Raw genomic sequence first — 22,214 nt, 5'->3', positions numbered from 1 at the left:
TTTGAAGGAAGTTCCCATAAGTCAAGGCTAATAATTTGAAGGATCTTTATTGAAACATTCAGATAGTATCTAAAGAATGAAGCTCATTCCAACAAAACTGATTTAACAATTCCAAATATAAAAACATTAAAAATTAATCATTGTGGTGATACCTTGATCCCCAACAAATTACTCTTATTAACATACTTCATTGCACCAAAGAAACCAATAAGGAAGACTAGTCAACTTAATTGTTTTTGCACTTTAGAAAAATTGCACTCTGATTTACATAAATTACCCCAGCAGTGAAATTAACCTTGTTGTGGCATCCCAGCCCCACTGGATCTAGAGGGTGAAAGTCAAATCAGGTGACAGTTCAATTCAAAAAAAAATAATAATTTTTCAGATTATCCAAGTTAATTATGCTACCACTACAGCCATTGTGTTAGTGTTAATTAACATCTTTTGGAAAAACAAAGCAAACTACAGTACTGGTGTATCCAGCTCTGTAGGGATGGGGTGGGATTCCCTTGGGGAAAGCAACCTTCTCCAAAGATCTTTCCACAAGGGGCTGAAAATTTGCAGCAAAGTAACTACAATATTTTTTGGGGACAAACACTTCTATACCCTAGCTTTAGATGTATCCAAAGCATAACCTGTGCATTAAATAGTCCTGGGCACTAGGAATTTGTGCTGTAGTGTAAATAAACTATGTAATTTCACTGAATCTGTACAATTTCTACTATAGGCAAGTTACTGTTATTCAAAAGTAAGTGTTGAAACCAGCACAATTTTTTTTTCAAGCTTTACTATAACTAGCTTTAAAAATACACAACAGAAAAGAATTCCAGTTACACTACATAGATGTATTCAATAGTATTTGGTTTTTAACTGGCGTGCAAAGGAAAGTAACAAGGGATTGGTCATCCTTTTCAGTGGTAGAAGCAAGAAGCCATTTAGGCATGCAGACACAATTCCTTTTTCAAAGTCCCGCTGTACTCAGGGTCAAGTCATACAACAGCGGGGAAAAACGGCTGATGGCAAAGTTTAGGAACTCCTAGACACATGGGCATCCATCCCTAACACTCACTGCACAACCGCTTGGCAATGCTCTTTGTAAGGGTTAAAAAAAGGCAAAATAGAGCTAGTGTGACTAGGATGGTTTCCAGGAGAGGCTAAACTGAATTTTAAATATAAAAAAGGTGAAAAATTGGCAGTTTCTTAAATATATTCACATAAAATAAAGTCAATTTACAATTATTCGGTGCAACTGTAGTCTTAATCTTGTGCAGGGCTGACCAGTTAGCAACTACTATCATGCTTAAAATCTTACAGAAACTGTAACTGCCAATTTTTATTTTTATTTTTTACAAATATTTACGAGCAGTTAATAAATCTCACTACTACTTTGGTGACACTGACATGTACAGGATTAAAGCAACTGTAATAAGTGTACAGTAAGACAAATCTCTGTCCCATGGGGGGAATTTATATTTGTGCAAAATCCCAGTTAATAAGATACAGTAGTTATTACTGTACTAGTGTGTGGCACTGTTCACATTTTAAATGCATCACCAATGCCCTGCTTTCCAGGGCATGTGATTCATCTGCAAAGTCTTAAATCCACAGTACAGATTTTATCTTTGACTTTCTTGTTCCTCTACCTTTGTGCAGTCCCTTGGAATGTCCTCGGTGCCTTTAGGTGGTGTCTGTGTCCCTTCCTGCTGCTGCTGCTCTGGTTTTTCTGTCTCTGGCGACCTCTGCTCTTGGCCAGGGGATAGAGCCGGGGGTCTCTGATCCGTCTTCTCCAGGTCCTCACAGTGGCTGACTGAACTGGTCTCACTAAAGGCATCGGAATTTCTTAGAGACCTTTTAAAAATTTTTTGACCTGTAAAGTGTTGGAAGAATACAGTACCAATGAAGGCATCAAATGTGAGATGCGGTATGCGCAAGGTATGCACAAAGGAAGTATCTTAATTTGACAACTGCAAAGAAATAGCTTTTATTTGGGTGCTAACCTGCACCCTAACCATATAAATCCTTGCTTCTAGTTACAGGTGCATTTACTCATATGTGTGCTGAGGCCAGGATACTTCAGCAAGTTTTAGAAATAAAACTAGTGAGTAGAAACTTACCAGGAAGTCTTTGCTTCGTAAGGCTGGAAGTAGGAGTTGGTGGTGGAGTAGTACCTGTTCCTTGGGCTTTTGATACATACGTAGATTCTGTGGATTCTAGAGAACCTGCAGGTTAAAAAAAAAAGGGCAAGTAGAAGTTGAATATAGACAACTTTTCATCTGTATTTATAAAAATATGCAGCAGTCTATCTGTAATACGTGTTTCTGAAACTGTATGGCCTAGGCTGACCTGAAACAGCCACTCAAGTGTAGTTGGTTTTTGAGCACCTGGGGACAGGCGTGCTGAGTCTTACGAAGATGAATGAAGTTTCCCCTCACTCCTGCTTCCCAACACTGCTACCTCCAGTATTCCACTTGTCCTTTTCCACTGAGCTTGACACATCCCGAGGTGCAAGCTATTGAGCACTGCGCTCTGGAAGGATGTCTAGCTGTCAGTGGAACAACATTCCCAAGGAAACCTTGTAGTTCCTTGCTGTACAACCCTTCTCGTCAGAGCAGAAAGCCTTCCTGGCTAATTACAGAGACATACACAGCTGGGCCATTTTTCTAGGTCCAACTGACACTTTGCTGAGTTCAGAAATACTCTTAAGACTGCTGCAATTTTTACAAGGAAAGTTTATAATTTGAGAGTATTATGCTACTACATCACCAAGAATGATGCACATGCTATAGATAGATCTTTTCACATCACCAGTCATGAATTACAGATAGATGAGTAAAATAATAGCCCTATATTCTGTAATATTCCATTCATTACTGTCTCCTGCAATGCTGTGTTCATGCTTGTCCTCAGCTAGTTTTAGCCTGTCCCTTTTCTCAGACATTACACCACTGCCTGGAAACTAGTACTTCATCACTGCGCCATAGCTACATGACATCTGAAACCAGGATTTCAGACAGAAATCAAGGTCAAGTATCACAACAGAAGGAAAATACACCCATGCACATACATGGGAGCAATAGTAGAAGACCCCACTACCTTACGTATTTTGACATTCAGAATAAACTTAAATGCTACAAACTTTTGCAGAGCATGTGGCCAACAATTATTCCTGCATTAACAAATGCCAACGTCTAATACAGCTTTTTTAGAATGACTCAGCATGCAAGAACCAAATGCAAACTAAACAAGAAGGTAGGAGATTTTCTTACTGAGTATTACAGAAGTAAAGAGCATGTTCCTTTACATCTTGAGGGTGGATTATGTCGTTCACAATCAAATCATCACAAGAAAGTGCGTTGCAATTTCAGTATAAAACCGGAAACATCTAGAACACAGCTTAACATGGCTGCATATGCACTGAGTCCTACCTGCTGTTAAATTGAATGTTCTTCCCTTTGGTGAAGCTTGGAATGGAGAAAACCAGTTCAGCACAGAGCCTACTACAGGTATTTGTCGTAGCAGCCCCTGTGAAGGACACAAGCAAACACTGGCTGGTGAGCACGCTACCTGCGTTGTGACAAGTTATTACAAGTTACCTAAGATAGCTGTTTTTTAGTCTTACCTCTTCCAGAAGTCGTTCTTCATTTGCTTTCTGAAGCTGAAGTTGTGCTTCCTGTATCCCTTTTCTAACAACTTCAGTCATGTTTTCTAACAGCTAATAAAAAGAGAAATTATTATATACTATATGAAATTATTATATGTATTTAGTAGGATTTACTATACTATATTGTATTATATTTACTATATTTACTGTATTATTACATACAGTATTTATTGAAATTGTATTTTTTAATTCAGGCTTTGAGAATGTAAATCGAGTAGTCAGATATCTTTTTCTAATTTAAATTTGCATTTGACAAGCCCTATTTCATTGCTACTGTAAATTAAAGAATGTATAGGACTTAAAATATATATATGCCCAGAGGGCAGAACATCATTTTAAGCAAAAATGGTACATTACTTCTCTTTTACTTAGAGATCAGCTTGTGACCCAAATTCATCAAACGTCTGCTTAGCACAGAAGTGTTCCTCAGAAGCTAAATCTGACAGAGAATTTTTAAGCTTATGAAGTGTGGTTTGGTTTCCAGAAGTGCCCCAAACTAAGACTCACAGCAAGCCTAAGCAGGTGTGTGGCAGCCCAGATAAGGCTCAACTACGGCTTGCAAATTCAGTGTATGACTGCCACTATGACCCTTGTGGCAGCCTATGCCAGCGTCAGTGATGTGTTGTATTGCAAAGCACAAGCAGCTTTCTGGGAGGATAAAAATCAAAATATTCCAAAATTCAGTTCCTAATCTCTCAGCTGCAAAAGAAGAAAAAAATGAAGGAACTCTACAGCCAATCTTCTATAACCTCACCTTCAAAACAGCACAGCATGTCAAGAATGGGTAAAGAGGCTCCAGAAAATACTGCCAGAAAAATGTAATTGCAAAACCAATATTCCCAGGGGCAGAAATAGGCCTGTGGGATGTCTTAATTTTTTTTTTTTTTTTTTTTTTTTTTAAATGTTGACAAAGTTAAATGCCTAGTGCTTTAGGAGTGAAAGGACAGACATTCATTTGTGATGAAGGTCATTTGGGTATTCTGCTATGCTTGATCCTAATAGCAAGGGAGAACTCTAGTCATGTAAATGCTTTTACAAAAAGGACTTACATTAGCATTAGTAATTTAATAGATAATTTGTAACTTTAGTTATTATGCCACTGATTTAAAAGTTTTCCACACGTATTAGGGCAGTTATCTGAGACTTTTTATACCAGCTTTAAATCTCCCTACATTTAGCTCCTCAAAGCAACCAGCTCACCATAAGCTCCCTCTTTTTTTTTTTTTTTGACAGCTTAAATTTTAGTGATAAAATGAGCCTATTTCAATACTAGTTTTTTTATAGAACCATCAAAGACAGGACTGTGAACATAAATAAAGACATCCTCAGAATATTATAATCCTGTAATATGAGTATGGATTATGTGGACAACTTCCATAGTAATTAATACAGTTTGTTGCAGGCAAGTACGAAGTATTTTCACAAAGAACAAAACTGTCCTGAAGTTAATATGGAAAAATAAGAGATGCTGAGATGCCCTTTGATTCATTAACACATACTCTTGAATTTTCTTCAATTTCTCTGCCTGTTGCTGCAATAGTTTCAACCAATTCCGACACATCAAGATCCTCAGTTACCATGCCAATATAAACACAGTTCTTCTGTCCTCCAAATTCTGGGCCTGTGAACATAGGGAGAATCGAGTGTTTGTGATATATAAAAACGTATTCTCAGAATACATACCATGCCCTTGCTTATTAATCTGGAAATCCTAATACACACACGTATAAAGACAAACACACACACACTTCATTAATTAAGTACAATATCTGCATAGGTATAAATTATGCAGACTACAAAACATCTAAACAAGATGAACAGTGGATATTTCATACAGCCATATAATCATATAATAAATAGCAGTGTTGAATATGCTTCAGACTTGCTACTTTTTGCCATCTACCAACTGCTTGGTTCCACAGTTCCAGGGTACTTAGTTTTTAAAGGCGGACTTAGAGTGTCAAGTAAACAAATTAGTATTATTACATCTGTAATGTAGCACTGTATATGCTCGAAAGTGCTGCTAATTACCACAAGTCATTTGAAGCTTTAATCTAGCCAGAGAAAGCAGTGAATTGGTCAATATTTTTTTTTTTTTTAAAGAGACCTGCTTTTCACTAGATACCAAACTTCCCGAGAAGGCTCAGTTTACAAAGAGGAACACTTGCGGCTTTCATTCCCTCTGACAAGGAAACCCTTTCAGGTCTGGGTGCTCATAGGTCAGTTTTCACAAGTATTTCTGCAAACAGTGCAAGCAGCTCACCCTGCTGAACATTTACCAACTCAAATAAGTGATGAGGAGGACAGAGTTACAGATGTTGTTTCTAAAGGAACTACATACACAGCAGTGTAATTTTCCATTATAATGACCTATGTATAACTGACCTCTTGAAAGGTTATAGCACAACAGTAAAGTAACTGTTAGCTTGAATGGAAGGTTGTTTGTTTGTTTGTTTGTTTTAAATAATGCAGTTACCCAAAGAGAAAGTGAGATCCGACTCCAGTTCATTTAATTTTTTCAGAAGTTCTGTGTTAATTTTTTCTAATTCTTTTTCTTGCTTGTCATCATTCTTCCCATCACTGTGATAGCTGTACCTTCAAACCAAACCAGAAGAGTCAGTTCACTTTACAGTACATTTAAAAACAAAACAAAACACAGATCTGCACATCTAGCATGTTTCTACAAATCCCTATATTTTACAAACCAAAAGCTTCAAGTGACATTCTAAATCAACCAGTTTAATGGCATTTGTAATAAGCTTTTTGGCTGAACATGAGGTGAAGACTGGCCAATGCAAACTTAACTGAACACAACAGATTTCTAGGTAATACCACTGATCATACTTCAATTGCTTTGATTGTACAGAATCCCACCCAGCAGACTGTGTCAGATGATCAGAATACACATTTAAAGGGTTTTATTCAGTATATAAGGTGAATATCATACTAGACAAAAATGTACGCTATGCTTAGTTAAATAAAGCAACACTGCATATTACATTTCTGTTTAACAGATCAACATACTGCCTCCAATATTAGACCACTACTCTAATTTTCCAGAAACAGCAAATCAGCTTTTCTAAATAATAAAAAAAATTAAGAAGTTGTTTTATTTAAAATAAAACCACTCCACAATGTCAAGTGAGGGCAAAGACTGAGACTAATCTTCAAGCAACGCATCCAAATTGCTAATAAAGAGACTCTGTATTCATTTGTGCTACTGCACTGTCTATCCAAACATAAAGAAGAAAATACTGAAAAATGTACCTTACGACACCTAATCCTGGCCAGTTGAGATCTTCAATATACAAGAGGCCTACTGTTCTTCTCACTTCTTGCTCAAACTCCTCTCTCAGTTGCAGTGTACTTGTCAATACTGGTATCTTCATCTTTAAGCAGTCTACCAACTGATCAACATCTTGTATTTCTGTCCCTAAAACTGAAGAGCTGATGTATTAGCATGTAAAGGAAGTGAATGGACATACACATAGATGTCTGAATTAAACAAGTAATCTGTAAAGAAACCACCTTGCAAGTTAACTGTAAATATAATTCAAGATAGCATCAGTGTATCTTGATCTATATACCAGCCATTTTCTTCATCTGCAGTGAAAAATGGTGGGTTTATAAACTGACAAGGACAATACCCTTTTCATTGCATCAGTAGCTAGCATCAGAACTCTCTTCCCATAGTTAAATACAGTGAATTTGCTTCTACACCGTTTAAAAAAATCAAAATAACAGCATCACCAAGTAATTTTATTCTGAAGTGCACCTTCCCATATACACTAGGATCCTCTCACATCAGCATCACATGTTTTGCCAGCCTAAACCACTCAACCCACGCAAGCTAAAAGGAGCCACCATTCATCGCCTGAGCCTCTGAAAGTTGTTCTATGCATCTGCTGGGTCTAAACAAAGTATGCATATGGTGCTAGCTTAAACATCAAATTTACAATGTTTTCCAAAATACAGACTTTTTTTCCTCCTACATCAGTAATTACAGAAAAACCTTGGGTTTAGTAAATAATTCTTCTGGTTAATTAATTGTAGTTTGAACATAAGCAGTGTTTCAGTGTTGAAACACCTGTGTAGAAAGGTCAAGCATCTTCTCCTTGCGTTAAGCATCTGAGAGAAGGAAAGAGGGGGATGACTTATCCTTCATACTTCTTTTATAACTCTCAGAAGCCAAGAGCTTCTCCTGTTGCTAATGAATTTTAAAAAATAATCAATAAGCATCTATCTCTGCAGATGTAACGAGGTAATGTCACATACAGTAACTGAGCTACCTCTAATGCACCTGCTACCAAGGCACAAAGGAACGATAAAGTCAATATAGATTTATTGGGGAAGAAAACCCTCACCACAGTAAAGACTTTCTTGAGTATATCTGCTTTTACACCAGGAGATTGATGTACACTTTTATGGCAAATTTCAGTTTTTACAAGTGGTTGAGTAAAGTGAATGTTACCTGCAGAAGTCATTAAGGGGCTGAATCGCACACACGTGCCTTCATCTTCCAGTTCTACCACATCAACCCCACTGGCAGGAACCAGCTGCGCCAACTGCTCTCCTAACTGAAGAGACAACGTCCAGTTAAAGAAATTCAAACTTGGTCTTGCAGCCACTGGCTCAGGTCAGACTCCTCCCACAGCTAAGGAGAAGCACTTGCTCAGCACAGTTCCCTGTATTTCTCAAAATCGCCTCTGGTAACAAAGTACCTTAGCTTGATGGTGACAGGACAAAAGCTGGACACATAGTTAAATCATGAAAATTCAGAATAAGCTGCAAGTATTTTAATCTGAAGTTTCTATAAAATTGTTGTTAAGTATGCTATGATTACTATGCAATTAATACAAAAGAGTGATGTGCTCAGCTCTCTGTGAGCACAAGTTTCCAGAATTCTGTTAAGAGCTGGAAAAGAAAGTCTGTCTTCTCGTGATTAAACAAGCATCATCAATGAAGTATCCAGCCAATTAAAAAGAGTTCTGAAAGATTTTGCATATTGCCACAAGCCCAAGGGAAAAAAACACAGAACTACCAAAAGTTTAAGATGAAGTAATAATGTTAGTAACAAGCAAAACAATCAGGAGTGAGAAATCAACTGTACTTCAAGTTCATCTTTGTAATCCCAAATGCCCAGTAGATTTTGCAAAGGATACCAGATCAGGAGTAATTACCAAGCTTGTCTACTAAAACCTTTATAGTTACCAAGGAACTCCTGGAAGCACTCAACCCTCATTTCCTTTTCTCCTAAAGAGGAAAACATCCATTCTTACCCACTGATTGAAAGTGTCATAAATGTGTCCTTCATTGCTTATTATGGGGTGCGGAATAGTTGAAGCCTGTGCAGCACTTGGGGTTTGATCTGAATTCAAAAATACAAGAATCACAGACAGAGATTTGTATTTACTTAATTAAACAAACGGCAACCTAAAGTTCAGATAAAAGATAAGTACATTTCTTAGGTAATGTGACACATCTACGCTATGTCAAGCAGACTAACAAGGAATTTTTTAAGCTATGTTGAACAAGAAAAATATTAGGAGTCAAAGAGTTGAATGTACTAGCTTTAAAAACAATCCATAAAATATTTCTCACATTGCTGAGGTTCAAGTCCCCCCTAAATAAAAACAGGGCTTTTGCAAAACAGGATCCTGTCACAGCAGGCTGCAGTATTTACTTTGATGCATTTGGCTACATTTTTAAATTGAGATTGAATGATAACTTTTTACTGCACACAAATAATAGTAAGGACTTAAAAGCCCACTCTATGCACAGGTTATGCAGAAGTGGGCCAAAGATTTTATATCCTTAGAATTCAGGTGGGTGACTTCTCCCTAGTAAAGCTGTTCAGACAAATGCATTAATGGATAAAGCTATCCAATAAGTCATTTCACTGGACCATGATGAAGAGGCTTACTTCATAAATGTGACCACTAATTAGATTAAGAACCTTCCTCCATGCCAAACAAACAAAAAAAAAAAATCCACAGAAAATTAAAATCAACACTCATAATAAAACTACAAAATTTTCTATCAATAATTTGCTTCACCCAGGTGGACATGGTCCCCACATTCATAATGTGCGCATTTGAGCAGCATAAAGAAAGTCCTCTGCTGTAATCAAAAGGACAGGATTCCTCTTCCTGTGAGAGGACGTCCAAGTAGGGATGTTCTGCCCTGAGCCACGTTTGGTGTGGCTACCATACCTATTGACACGATTTACAGAGCTGGTCATCACATGCTCTGCTATTTCCAAAACTATTGCAACAGAGAACGGCAATAAAGCAGAGAAACATGGTTCTGACAACTAGCCACTAAATGTTTGAAAGAAACAAAGTCTGAACAAAAGCAATGGAAGATTTTCCCTCAACAGTACCCTCAAATGCAGTTTGCAGCTTATGGGGGATTATCATCATCTGCTCTCTCGATCAAAATCATATGCAAATTTCCTCCAGTCAAGACAGGAGAAATGACTTGCTGTGCATATTTAGAACGCTGCAGTCTATCTAAAAAAAGCTATCACTACATTACGACCAGTGTTCACAACCTTTTCAAAGGCACGTTACACAAGAGAAGTGTACCACATATAACGTACCTAATAATAATTTACTTAAATCAAATTAATTTTAGAATTTGCAGGTGTTTTTTGTTTGTTTGTTTTTTAAAATGAAGATACAGAGAGTTGGTTTGTTGTGGTTTGTTTGTTTGTTTTTAAATAAGTCACATACCTCTATTTAAATACTTCTGGTAGAACTTAAAAACCACCACTGGTGAACTCAGTTCATCTTCAACCTTAACAAGAAGTGAAATAATTTTATAAACATATTTTCATACTTTTTAAAGATTTAACACTATACAAATTTTTTTAGACTGCTGAGTAAAGCAGATCATTTCATTTTGATGGCAGTAACAATGTTCACACTATCTCAGTATTAGATGTTAACTCTGTAGGAGTCTGAGTAAGCGTATCTGTAAACAGTGGAAAATAAATCATTATTCAGTTAAAGCAGAACTGTATTGATTTAAGGTATGCATAACTGAACTTTGAACACCATAAAACGAGAAACCTAAGCACATTCACTAGCAAATAGACTGTACTGACAGAACTCAATTTAGCTTTATATATTTTCAGGCATTAATGATTAAAGAAAACATTCTTCAAGATCTGCCAAGAATCACTGGGGGATGTCAAGAAAGTTCCAGCCGTAAGATAATTGATTCTGCCTTGGGGATAGGAGAAATGGACTGGGCAATCTCTGGAGGCAATCTGAGTCCTAAGAATCCTAAAAATGCAAGGTTTATTTAGGTAGAAGGGGCAAGTGCTACAGTAATTCCAACTCCCAAAGCTACTAATACTCTTGAAAAAACAATTTAAAAAAAACTGTCTTTCAGAATAGCACTAAAAAACAAACAAAACAAACAAAACAGTTGAACAGGGCATTTCACTGAAATAGAACTTTAAATGAGCACATCAGGTACAATTTCTGAAACAGATTCTGGAGTAAAACCCTCAGCGTGGATATTTTTGCATAGAATTTCATAGGGTTCACAGCACCATCTCAAGGGCAAGATGGAGGCAGAATGTATTTGAGAGGCTTATGGAAATTGCTGTCATAAATGTATTATCTGTTTCATAAATGTATTACTGAACAAATGGACATTTTAAATGGGACTTAAATCAAGCTCTGGAGACAATTTCTGCATGTTATTGTCAGCTCCAATGAGTGCAGGAGTTCATAGCAATGGAACAAGTACAATCTAGAGGCCATACACAACCAAGCCACACAATTTCACTGAATACCTGAACTTAACTAAAAAGGATACCAAACATTTTTAATTACTGTGTTTTAAATATTTTTAGATAATTTCCTTTGAACAAAAATTAGTTTTATCATTTAATATAGTAAAGACTAAGCTATACAACCGAAGTATTAAATACAGATCGTACCGAAGTTTTAATGAAATCCAGGTTTTTCAAGTTTTCCAGCAACCTTTGACTCTAGAAGACCACAGCAGAAAGGAAAAGAAGAACAGGACAAAAACAGTTTTAGAAGCTGAAACTTATTCTGATAAACTTTAAACACTCACCACCATAATCTCCATTTGTTAACAAACCCCTACGAGGTGCTGGAGATCCATTTAGTTCTTGTTTATAAATGTAATACAAAACAAATTATTTTTCCATTACTCGTAAAACACTGTGTACAGTGTTTTTCTTCAAGTCTTAAGTGTATTTGTTGACAAAGTAGCAGAGATAATACAGCTCCGTTGACTAACTAAAGCACAGTGTGTAGCAGAACAGTTAATTTTCCCAAAGCTACCATAGCAACTGGTTATGATAGCTTTTTAAATTATTTTCATTAGAGAAGACATTCTTGTGTGGTTAAAGACTATTAATAGACTATTATAAAAGCTAAGATCACTCTTCAACGCCACAAAAATCTTAATGACTAACATTATTTTGTCACTCTTTTAGGTCTTTCGTGCCAATAGTTTCTTCATTAACCTTTACAGAAGCCTTCCATTTCCCTTTGCTCTTCTCTGAATTTTGAGAAAGCGCTATACTTTTAATACAAATGCTTTGTACATAAACAAGGCATTTTCTAACATACATGTTATATCGGACGGTAAGTTTTACTGAAGGATCTTAATTCAAAAATAGTACACTTGCTACTGCATTTGAAGAAATGTGTTGAAATCCTTTTTGTCAAGCTTTGTAATTTACTATTGCTTGAATCAGTGTAATGCCAAGAAGAGTACAAAAATAAGTCTTTTAGCAGTTTTCAAGCAAAACAGTTAATATAGAAGTGATTGAAAAAAAAAAAGATTGTGGATTTTTATAGTTAGAATGAACAAAAATGAAGTATTTCACATTAAAGCTAATAAAATATACATTCTGGAAACATTGTTCCCCCTGATATTACTATTCTTCTTTCATTATTTGTTCATAACAGTATGAACTAATGCTATGTTGTCAATAACTACTATATTTCTAGCTGATTCCTCTACAACACATCATGATCAAAAAGATGTATTAACAGTTATTATAAAAACAATCCTAAGTGTAACAGTGTTCTGTGACAGCCATCTGGGTATCACTTGTACTGTGCTGCTAACTGAACTTCTTCTCTGCTTGGAGATTCAGACTGTTAATTCTGATAATGATTCTCAAGTACAGCCCCCAGCCCATACTCAGAGAAGCAATGTAGCCATTATCAAGGCTATGTTGTTCAACCAACCAACCAACCAACCAAGTGCGGCTTACTAGTTGTGAAGCATGCTTTATCCTTTCCACAATTCCATCATGGCCCAAGTACTGCAAGGAGAGCCACAGGGGCAGGGCACGAAGTTTCTCTACAGGCTGACTTGATGTTAGCCCCGCTGCTAAGGACTAAAGAGGAAAACAAACAAACAAAAATCTTCTATTAACATTTTTCCATTATTTCATTTTTGCCAGATTACAGAATGCACCACAGTTTAAATAGGGGGTCTTGTGCAAATTATAATTTAGATGCTTATGATGCTTATTAAGCTAGTAAGTTTAATAATGATGCTTATTAGAGAAGAAGACTACAATCATAATTAAAGTTTCAATGTCTTGAGAATAAAGACTGAAAAGCTGAACGTACCAAAGAAGGATCCTCATGTCTGTAGAGTGTCACTGCAGGTACAGCTGGGAGACCCAGCCAGGAACCCAGAGTAAGAGTCATGCTGTCACATTTTGTAGCAGCCTGAAGTTTATTACAATAAGCAGAACATAAACCATATGTATTTTGATTAGATCATGACCTTAAAGCCTAAAGCACATTATAAGATTTCTAGATATAGTATAACATACCAGTACAGAAGAGGAGACATAACCCAAAGCCAAAGTTGCCAAATTCACTCTATAAAAATAAATGATATCAGCAAATATTAAGTGTGTATTAAGATAGCATTTTAATCTTCAGTTTAATATTGCTTGTTGACGTGCAAAGGGAGGTCATTTTTGTTCATGCATTTTTTTTTAAATGAACTATGCAGTAGATGTCGCTACATGGAATTCCAAGATGCTAAGACCAAAACTAAAAATCCATTTCAATCTAAAAACATGACCAACCTTTAGGGAAATCATCCCCCTGAACTCCTACCCATAATTCAGCAACAATCTAGTATCAGAAATAAATAGCATACAAATATAACACCATACAATGAAACATCAAAAGAAAGAGTCTCTACTCCAGGTTCAAAAAAAATCTAAGAGCACCGGAGTCTTCAATAACATTGTCTAAGTTCTTCCAATTTATTTTCCTTTTGGTTTAATCTTCCTCCCAGTTACACTGCATTCTGCTCTTATGGCAGCCTTCTTGACAACTTTCATTGAAGTTGTCACGCTTCATCCTCCTTTCTCATTCTCAATAATCACCGTATAATGTCTCCCCTGAATTGTCCCATGTCTCCCCTGAATTGAACTATAAAGCCCTCTTTTCTTTGTATTCCAGCTCTTCAAAGAATGGACAGATAAGATTACATTCTGAGTAAAAGTAACCAGTATCCTATGCTGAAATAATTACTCCAATTATTCCTGTATATGTAAAACAATCTGTGTCTCATACATGGAAAGAATTATAGCCATACAAATTGCTTAATGTGGCAAAAATCAAGATTGTCCTACTGTCCTCCCCTAGCTGGTTAGCTGTAAAGCTACGTGCTGTCTATTATTCAGACTTCTTAATAAATACGGTTTATACAGAAAGAAATCTTAAGTTCCATACCCTTCTACATGGAGCCACATATTATACTGCTCACAAAGTTCCTTCAGCCGCCCGAGTTTATCTGTGTGCCCAGCACCTGGTGTACCTTTGTTGAAACAGGAAAAACAAAGCTATCACAAAGGTCCTGCAAACCAGGACTCTATGAAAGAGGACCTCTTATCCTGTTGTCAAAAAAGTCACAAGCAAGAGTTGGAAGGAGGATATGTAAAGAGTCAGCTACACAATATTCATACCTGGTTCATTGTGACATATGGACAATTGGTATTCTAGATAAAATTAAAGATGCTTGTTTTGCTTGCCAATGTACGTTAAAAATACTCAGAAAATTAGATGTCCTAGGCACTCAAGGGCTCAGCAGCCTCAAAAAAAGAAATGAAAAGGTTTTTAATATTTTCAAAGTATTACTTCAGCTAAAAGAATGGAAACCAAGATTAACATCTCAGACGTATATATTTAAGTCCAAAGCAGGTAAGCCACCTCCTTTATTCAAACTTAACTTTGTTAATGAACAATTTTGTTCAATTAACTAAAAGAAAAACGCAATTTTTAGAGCTAAAGTTGATGGCACATCCATCAAACATTCTGAAGCATTAACATGAAACTGACTTTCAATAAGAGATGTGTTCACTAAAAAAAAACTTTAGTTACATTAATGCACCATTTGACACAAGCAGAACTCTAATAGTACAATCCACCTCTGAATCAATTAAATAAAAACCCCTCTAGACAGACAATTGTCTGGTCATTAAGATATGTTATGACATTTTTTGGCATGCAAACACTAAGCTGTTTAAGAAAAAATATTATTTTATTTTTTATATATATATATTCATGAAATAGTGCCTTTTTTTTTAATTATTTGTCCATAGCACTTACCAGCATTAGCCACAAGCAACAAAGGCAGTTTTCCAGACTCAACATCATCTTTAATCAATCTGTCCAACAAAGCAACATCCTGTTATCAATAAGAAAAAGATATGTGTTTATAAATATGTGTATCAAACAATAGAGATTTGTTTCTGTTGAACTGGAAAAGTGCATTAAGAGTGAAAGGGAACAGCATGTTAGAGTTCTGAAAGATATTCTTAATGTCTTTGTGGCTTGCAGTTTCTTCTTCTCAAAAAGGTAAAATAAGCCAAAGGTCAAAAAAAACCTTTGTGAAAAATACAATGGAAATACATAGTGGAGTTTATAAACATACCTTCTACTACACATATTCTAGAAATCTTGGACTAAAAAGCACATTACCATATGACATTAGAAGTACCTTGCAAATAACAAGACAAGACACAAGCTGCTGACATTCCAGAAGATTTCAGTCTGATTATTACAGCTATAATATGGCAGACTTAACGGCTGAAAAATTAAGTACAGCAAGTAAATGTCAATAATGTTGTTAGGAAAAAGTTTATTAACGGAACAAAAAAAGAGCTCTTAAGGAAGACAAACTTACCATTTGATGTTGAGATCCAAACATGGTGTTACAAGGCACACGGCACATGCAAGAGAGGGGTAACCCTAGCTGCAATAAAAATGATGGAATTTGAACAACTGAGACATGGTTCAGAATAGTCACTTCAAGCATTCACAGAAACACACATATTAAGTGGCACAAAAAGTAGTAAACATGTCAATAAAAAGCTGGCTAGTACATTATGAAGTAAGTTTCTTGCCAAAACTTATAATCAAATTATTAGCAGAGAAAAGAAAGCAGAGGAGAAACTCAGAAAAAAAAATAGGTTTGATTAGTACATTAACTTCATACAGCATTTCTACTGAAATATCTATGCAATGTACAACAGCCTAAACTCAAGCCTTTCTTTCTTGGCTGCCCTTTGAATGAATATACATGTAGCCTATAAGCAAATGTGCTTTTTGCATGGACCCTACTCCACTGGAAGTTCACAGTCACTTTACTACCGAGTAGAGAGCAATCTGTCAACTTTGAGCATACTGCTTAATTCACATCACTATGTTCACGTTCTTCCTTTGCTATAGAGGTAAATTTCAGACAGTTCTGCATAATTAGCATGGGGATTGGATGAAGGTCTCTTACCCATTTTAATCTTTAACCTGGAAGATCACTAGGCAATTGAAATATAGTTGATCATGCTCATCACTTTGAACAGGAAGTTCATCAAATTAAGAGAACTAGTTATAGACCAGTTTGTGTGTATACTTTTATTTGACAGAAGTTGAATTAATGACTGATTGTCCAGTTACTCAGTTACGATTTGTGCTCTACAACATACACTATTTCTCAAAATCTAATCTAAAACAGCATCACTTAAATTCATTGATTACCTGATAAGGACAAGTTAACAGTAGTGTCTTATCTTTTGTTTGTACTCAGAAGCAAAAGGCTCCCAAAACACCAATTATTAGCAGCATTTTTTTTTTTTTTAATCAAAAAGGTTCAATCAATAACTACATGCAACATTTTGCCTGCAAAAGACACCAACTTACTGCAATGAACTTTTACCACTTATTACCTAAGTCATTTTGGCCCAGACCAGTTCCTTCTACGCTAACAATTTTATTTCTTTGCTGTCTACGTTTTTAATTTCTTAGTTGTACCCCTACTCACCTTCTCCAAAGACTTGAGAAAATATAAGTCCCAAGAACTTGACCCTTCATTTTAGTATATGTTAAGTTTAAAAATATCACTGAACATTAGGTATGCAACAAGAAAATCTGCGTATGGTCTCAATCAGCTCATATAGGTATATGAAAATTCATACAAATAAATGCTTGGCAAAACAGGTTCTGAACATAATTAAGAAAAACTGGATTTCATTAAAACACTGCTTTTTGGGGTAATTTGTTTCCAATTCCAAACAAAACTTTCTGAAATGGAACCACGCTTCTCCCTGAATTGTATTCATTTCAAAAATGGTAACATTTGTTGAGAAGAAGAGGTCAGAATCCAGTGTGTTTGGGTCTTTTTCACCCTGACCAGTGGCTTATGAAAAGTGCAAAGCAATCTAGAAACAATTGCTCGTCTTTTTTAATAAATAAACAAGGAGTTAGCATGTGGGTTGTTTCACTGAAAATATTCAGAAAATTTCTCTCCCTCCCACTGTATCGTTGCTGCAAAACACAGACCAAATATGCAACCTGCAACTACTTTTTCCCAGTCACGTGTTTTTAATTTAAATATACAGTCCACTACAGCTACCAAGGTTACTCCCAGTATGAACTTCACTTCCTTTGCCTATGTTTTATAATTTTGGAAAGTGCGGTTAATAAACAATACCAACATACTACATAGTATTTTTGTATTTCTAACTTATAGATATTGCATTGGCATCAAAGCATCAAAGTATGGTTTCACCTAAGATTCTCTTTCCCTCTCCCCTGTAATGTGTTGCTTTTTTTTTTTTTTGTCACGTTGCTTTTTTTTTTTTTTTTTTTTTTTTTACCACCAGGGAAAACCAAGTTCTCAAAATCACCAAAGATAACCTATTCCTAAAATCAGAACTGAACTTTTTTGAGGCCCAAGCTTCCTTGTTCAAAATAGCCCTTTTCATGCTTTCATTTAACAGGCATAGGAATCATCCTAAGTCTCAGAAACATAATTTTATAAGGTACAAAAATCTGTTATGTCCATAGAAAGGCAAAGTAGAGAAGAGGTTGAGAAGAATCTGCTTGTAAGGAACACTAATCTGACAATGACAAGCAAACATGTGGAAGGAACAGGAGAGCTGCAGAGAGACTGCCCAGCTTGCCTGACAGTACATGTATTCAGTCAACACAGTAGCACTGAGAAAACTTTGGAAGAATTTTTAAAAGCATAAGTTGAAGGCAGACAATTAGTTTTAGAGGAAACTTCTCAACTGGTCCCAACTGATTTACAAGAGTGCTGCCAATAGGAAGTATCAGTGTCTTGCAGGAAAAGTCTGAATATATTTTTAAAATGTAAATTTCTAATAGGCAATATGAAGCCAGCCAGGTTCTACTGACAGCTGAAACCCCAACTGATTCACTTTACCTGATTGCAGAGAGCTTGGCCCAAGCCTGTTCTAGCTGCAGAACTAATGTATATAATGGGCTGCTTAGTATATAGCACGTTAAATCCTTCCACTGTATAATCTTCATAGCGTGTGTGAATAACAAGTCGACAGATTTTTAGGAGACCTTCACGATCATCTTCATGATAATAAGCTGACCCATTTTCATACCTGTAAGAAAATCTGAGTAAATATGATCAAAAAACCAAAACAAACCAAAACAACAACAAAAAAAAAAACAACACCCAAACCAACAGCTAGTTTAGCAACTAAAATGAGCTCCTGCACTGGTTAGTGTTATAGGAGGACAAAGAAAGAGCAAAAAACTACCTTAACAGGAAAAATTCAGCAGAAGGAAGCTTTACTCAAACAGGCTGAGATGATGAGAGAAGCCTTGTATATATATATTGATTTAAACTCGGAGACAAAGTAAAAAAGAAAAAAAACCATCTGCAGTCCTAAAAAAATTCCTTTACAGAGTTCAAAGCCTTACTTAGTAAGAGCTGGGGTGGGTTCATCTGAGTTTATTATATGTAAATTCTAGACTACTAATTTTAAAGAGAATGCAACATGACATCCTTCAAGTTATGTTAGTAAAAATAGGAATAAGATACATGAAATAGGATAAATGGGCAGAAATGGGCAAACTTTATTATGAAGTCACAAATAAATATTTCATAATAGCCAAAAGTTACTGATGCCATTTGTAATTTACAAAGTTTGAGAGTAATACCACAATTTATTCAGTACACTGCAAAGCAATTTTCCGGATGTTTTAGATGGGGTACATAAATAAAATATTTTTCTTCCCTGCAAATATTTTAATGATTTTATAGCTATTTTGCCTTCAAGCTGATTTATTAAGAACATTTCTTTGGGGCTTATGAGTGTGGGAGTGTGTTCCTGCTCCTCCCCTTCTAAGCATTGAACTCAAATTAGTACATTAAAACTTACAGTCAAGAAATAGGAGCAAAATGAATAGATAAGGGGTAAGTGTTCTGCATTGAGGGCAATCCATTAACTGTTGTAACTACAGAAAACAGCAACAGCAGAAATAGCAGATACGTCAATTTATAAAGCAACTTGCATGGTAGATACTTCTTTTAGCATTTTTTGTGCAACAAGTAAATCAACAGTCTTGTGACATTTCAGAACAGCATTTATCCGCAAGTATATGTAAAAGCACTGAAACATATTGCTGTAGATCATCTGATGCACAAATCCTGCCGAATATTCCATGGTTTAATTCCAAAATGACCCACATGTAAACATTTACTTCACCTTTATGCAACATTTCTGTAACCTAACGTGGGCACAAGAAAATCCCTCTAGTGTTGCTCATAGCCACAGAAAATGTCAAAAGATATGAAACAGTTTACAGGATGGTATTTGTTAAATGCTGTTGCCTATGAGTCACAAAACTTTGGGGACCACATTCCAAAAGATAGTCCTCATTAATTACAAAATCACATCTCTCCTACATATAAATAAACATTTGGCAAAATACCTGGGTTACCTGCAACTTCTCACATTTCATCATCACACAAAGTTTCAACATATTTAAGTCAGACAGATAGTCATTATCATTGAATTTATAAAATAATCCTGATGAAGATAAGCCTAACAATAAAATCCTTTACGATCTACAATTCAAACAAATTTGTGTTAGCTTTACATATTTAGTTATATTAACTATTTAATCTTGTACTACACACAAATAAAGCCAACACTTCTCAGTAGCACTGGGAACATCTTCCGAAAGACGCAGTATCATGAGAGTGATAAAATGTTTTTTTTTGTTGTTTCAGGAAGGGAAAAGGAATTTCTAATCAGTGAATCCCTCCCTACCTAGAAAAGTGAGCTAGACCCAGGAAGCGCAAAGGACAAATTAACTGAATACTACTTTCAAAAATATGAAGCACCTCAAACCACAGCAACACAACATATACCTCAAAAACAAAAAGTTAAATGATCAACCAGCTATAAGTTGGAACTGCACTTTGGTCCTTAGCTCCACCATATGGCCATTATAGTACTATTTTTATGGCAACCATATTCCTAACAAGTTCTGCCATTCAATGTCTTTAAAAAAAAAAGAAAAATAATGTGATGTGTTAAAGATCTTTCAAAGAATACCTGTAATTTCATGATAGCAGTTTCTTTTGTTGATATCACACGTATTTTGAAACGATTATTACTGCCCAGTTTTACTTATGTTATTCGGAGCGACTCACCTGAAAAGCCTGCAGAGCCAGAGGGTAGTGTCAGAAAGGATCCTTGTTGTAAGCTTTCTCAGTCTTTCCCTGTCCAGCACTGATATATAAGCAGCCAAACTATGCCCCAGTAGAGCCATGTGACCCTGTTCACCAACATTTTGAAGTCTGCAGGCCAGAACAGAGAAACTGCCAACTAAATACAAGTCACAAACATTTCAGTAAATTTAGGTTTGCGTGTTTTTACTACAGCAGTAGAATTTGTTGACATGTAATTTTAAATATTTATCAGAGGAAAATACAGTATACCAGTCACCATCTTGCTGTTGTATGTTACCATACTAAAATGCCAGTGTAGACATTGCACTTCACTTGGCCTAGCTGCTTACAGCAACATCTCAGCTTCTTTTTAGCCATCCAAGGTAAATCCTACTGATAACGAAAGGTTTACTGTAATCAGCAAGCATGAGTTGGAACTAGGCTCCTTATCTGCATTGTGACTTTAATGTACATTAAACATATACCTTCTCCTCTTCATGCTGACAAAACTCAGGGGACCGTTATTACAGCATAGCATTCATTAGTTGATTTTTTTTCCTGTTTGTTTTTCTTCCCCATCTCCAAACTTTTTTTCAAATATTAGTTTTCACTACACTTCTACAGATAAGTTAGTATTATTTCCATTTCGTAGGAAAATGGAAATGTCCTTTAAACTTTACAGGGTGAGGTAATAAATATTTTTTGTTGGTATTCAAAGACGTAAGACTTTCAGACTTGAACCAACTTTAAGAAAGTAAAAAACGAAATGAGTTGTCATATCAGAGAGAATTCCTTTGTACAACTCCATTTACTAATAGCCCTAACTTGATGAAAGCTTGATAATTTTAAGAAAGCCAAGCCTAATGCATTACTCTGCTTTGCTATATAATGTAATTAAGTAACCTTTAAAAGTCACATAGTTGCATAATATCTTTTTACATTTAAGCATTTTTGAAGTGTAAGCTCTTTAATATCACAGGGTAGAATAAATCAGGTATCTTTCACATGCAACAATTCATATTGACTTTACCGGTAGGCCTGTGAAGACTCCTCCTCCTCCTCACCATGCATTAGGTTCTGAACTAACTGAAGTATGCTCACCATGTCCTGGCCACTGTGTTACCAGTGAGAGGAAACAACAAAAAAAAACACATCAAAAAAACAAACAAACAACAAATTAAGCACCACTGCCTAGCCAAGAGGCCATTTAGGACATAATGACATTTGGAAATGCTTTTTATTCTTAGAAAAAGCTAATTCAGTGTCTCCACTCCAAAACAAGGATAATTTATGTACATAGAAGACTTAAATAGATTTTGCCATGTTTTCTGAAGAAAAGATTTCCTCTTCCAGAGCAGAAGTTACAACAAATTTTAAGTCTTAGTTTTCAGATGCAATGATTTTATCTGCCATATGCACAAAAGCTCCATAAAACTTTTAGATAAAACTGGATTTTTAAGTTCTTATTTTCATTTATTTTTTTTTTAAGGTTTTCTGCCTTGCCAGTGTCAGTTATTAATTTATTGTCTTG

General features: G+C 35.7%; 1 protein-coding gene and 1 long non-coding RNA gene across 6 annotated transcripts in view; one reads left to right on the top strand and one right to left on the bottom strand.

The window, feature by feature from the left end:
• Nucleotides 1-28: 28 nt before the first annotated feature.
• Nucleotides 29-22,214, bottom strand: part of PDXDC1 (pyridoxal dependent decarboxylase domain containing 1) — a 76,377-nt gene continuing 54,191 nt past the window's right edge. For all 5 annotated transcript variants that reach the window (XM_084537025.1, XM_084537029.1, XM_084537026.1 and 2 more), the window contains 20 exons: nucleotides 21,714-21,797; nucleotides 20,666-20,812; nucleotides 18,413-18,602; nucleotides 15,875-15,943; nucleotides 15,298-15,376; nucleotides 14,422-14,506; nucleotides 13,506-13,554; nucleotides 13,297-13,398; nucleotides 12,933-13,058; nucleotides 11,616-11,666; nucleotides 10,396-10,459; nucleotides 8,941-9,029; nucleotides 8,133-8,238; nucleotides 6,929-7,100; nucleotides 6,138-6,256; nucleotides 5,161-5,282; nucleotides 3,620-3,712; nucleotides 3,426-3,522; nucleotides 2,115-2,219; nucleotides 29-1,867 (listed from right to left, as the gene is read on the bottom strand). In XM_084537025.1, the coding sequence (XP_084393151.1) occupies nucleotides 1,617-1,867; nucleotides 2,115-2,219; nucleotides 3,426-3,522; nucleotides 3,620-3,712; nucleotides 5,161-5,282; nucleotides 6,138-6,256; nucleotides 6,929-7,100; nucleotides 8,133-8,238; nucleotides 8,941-9,029; nucleotides 10,396-10,459; nucleotides 11,616-11,666; nucleotides 12,933-13,058; nucleotides 13,297-13,398; nucleotides 13,506-13,554; nucleotides 14,422-14,506; nucleotides 15,298-15,376; nucleotides 15,875-15,943; nucleotides 18,413-18,602; nucleotides 20,666-20,812; nucleotides 21,714-21,797 (2,200 nt within the window). In that variant the 3' untranslated portion in view covers nucleotides 29-1,616. The remainder of the gene's footprint in view (nucleotides 1,868-2,114; nucleotides 2,220-3,425; nucleotides 3,523-3,619; nucleotides 3,713-5,160; nucleotides 5,283-6,137; nucleotides 6,257-6,928; nucleotides 7,101-8,132; nucleotides 8,239-8,940; nucleotides 9,030-10,395; nucleotides 10,460-11,615; nucleotides 11,667-12,932; nucleotides 13,059-13,296; nucleotides 13,399-13,505; nucleotides 13,555-14,421; nucleotides 14,507-15,297; nucleotides 15,377-15,874; nucleotides 15,944-18,412; nucleotides 18,603-20,665; nucleotides 20,813-21,713; nucleotides 21,798-22,214) is intronic.
• Nucleotides 1,795-5,100, top strand: LOC311445199. Its single transcript, XR_014698272.1, has 3 exons — nucleotides 1,795-1,932; nucleotides 3,366-3,551; nucleotides 4,034-5,100. It is a non-coding gene; the product is annotated as an uncharacterized lncRNA (long non-coding RNA).

The sequence above is a fragment of the Aythya ferina genome, assembly GCF_964211825.1.
Source record: "Aythya ferina genome assembly, chromosome: 15".
Lineage (NCBI taxonomy): Eukaryota > Metazoa > Chordata > Aves > Anseriformes > Anatidae > Aythya > Aythya ferina.
This window is presented reverse-complemented; position numbering and strand designations above follow the sequence as displayed.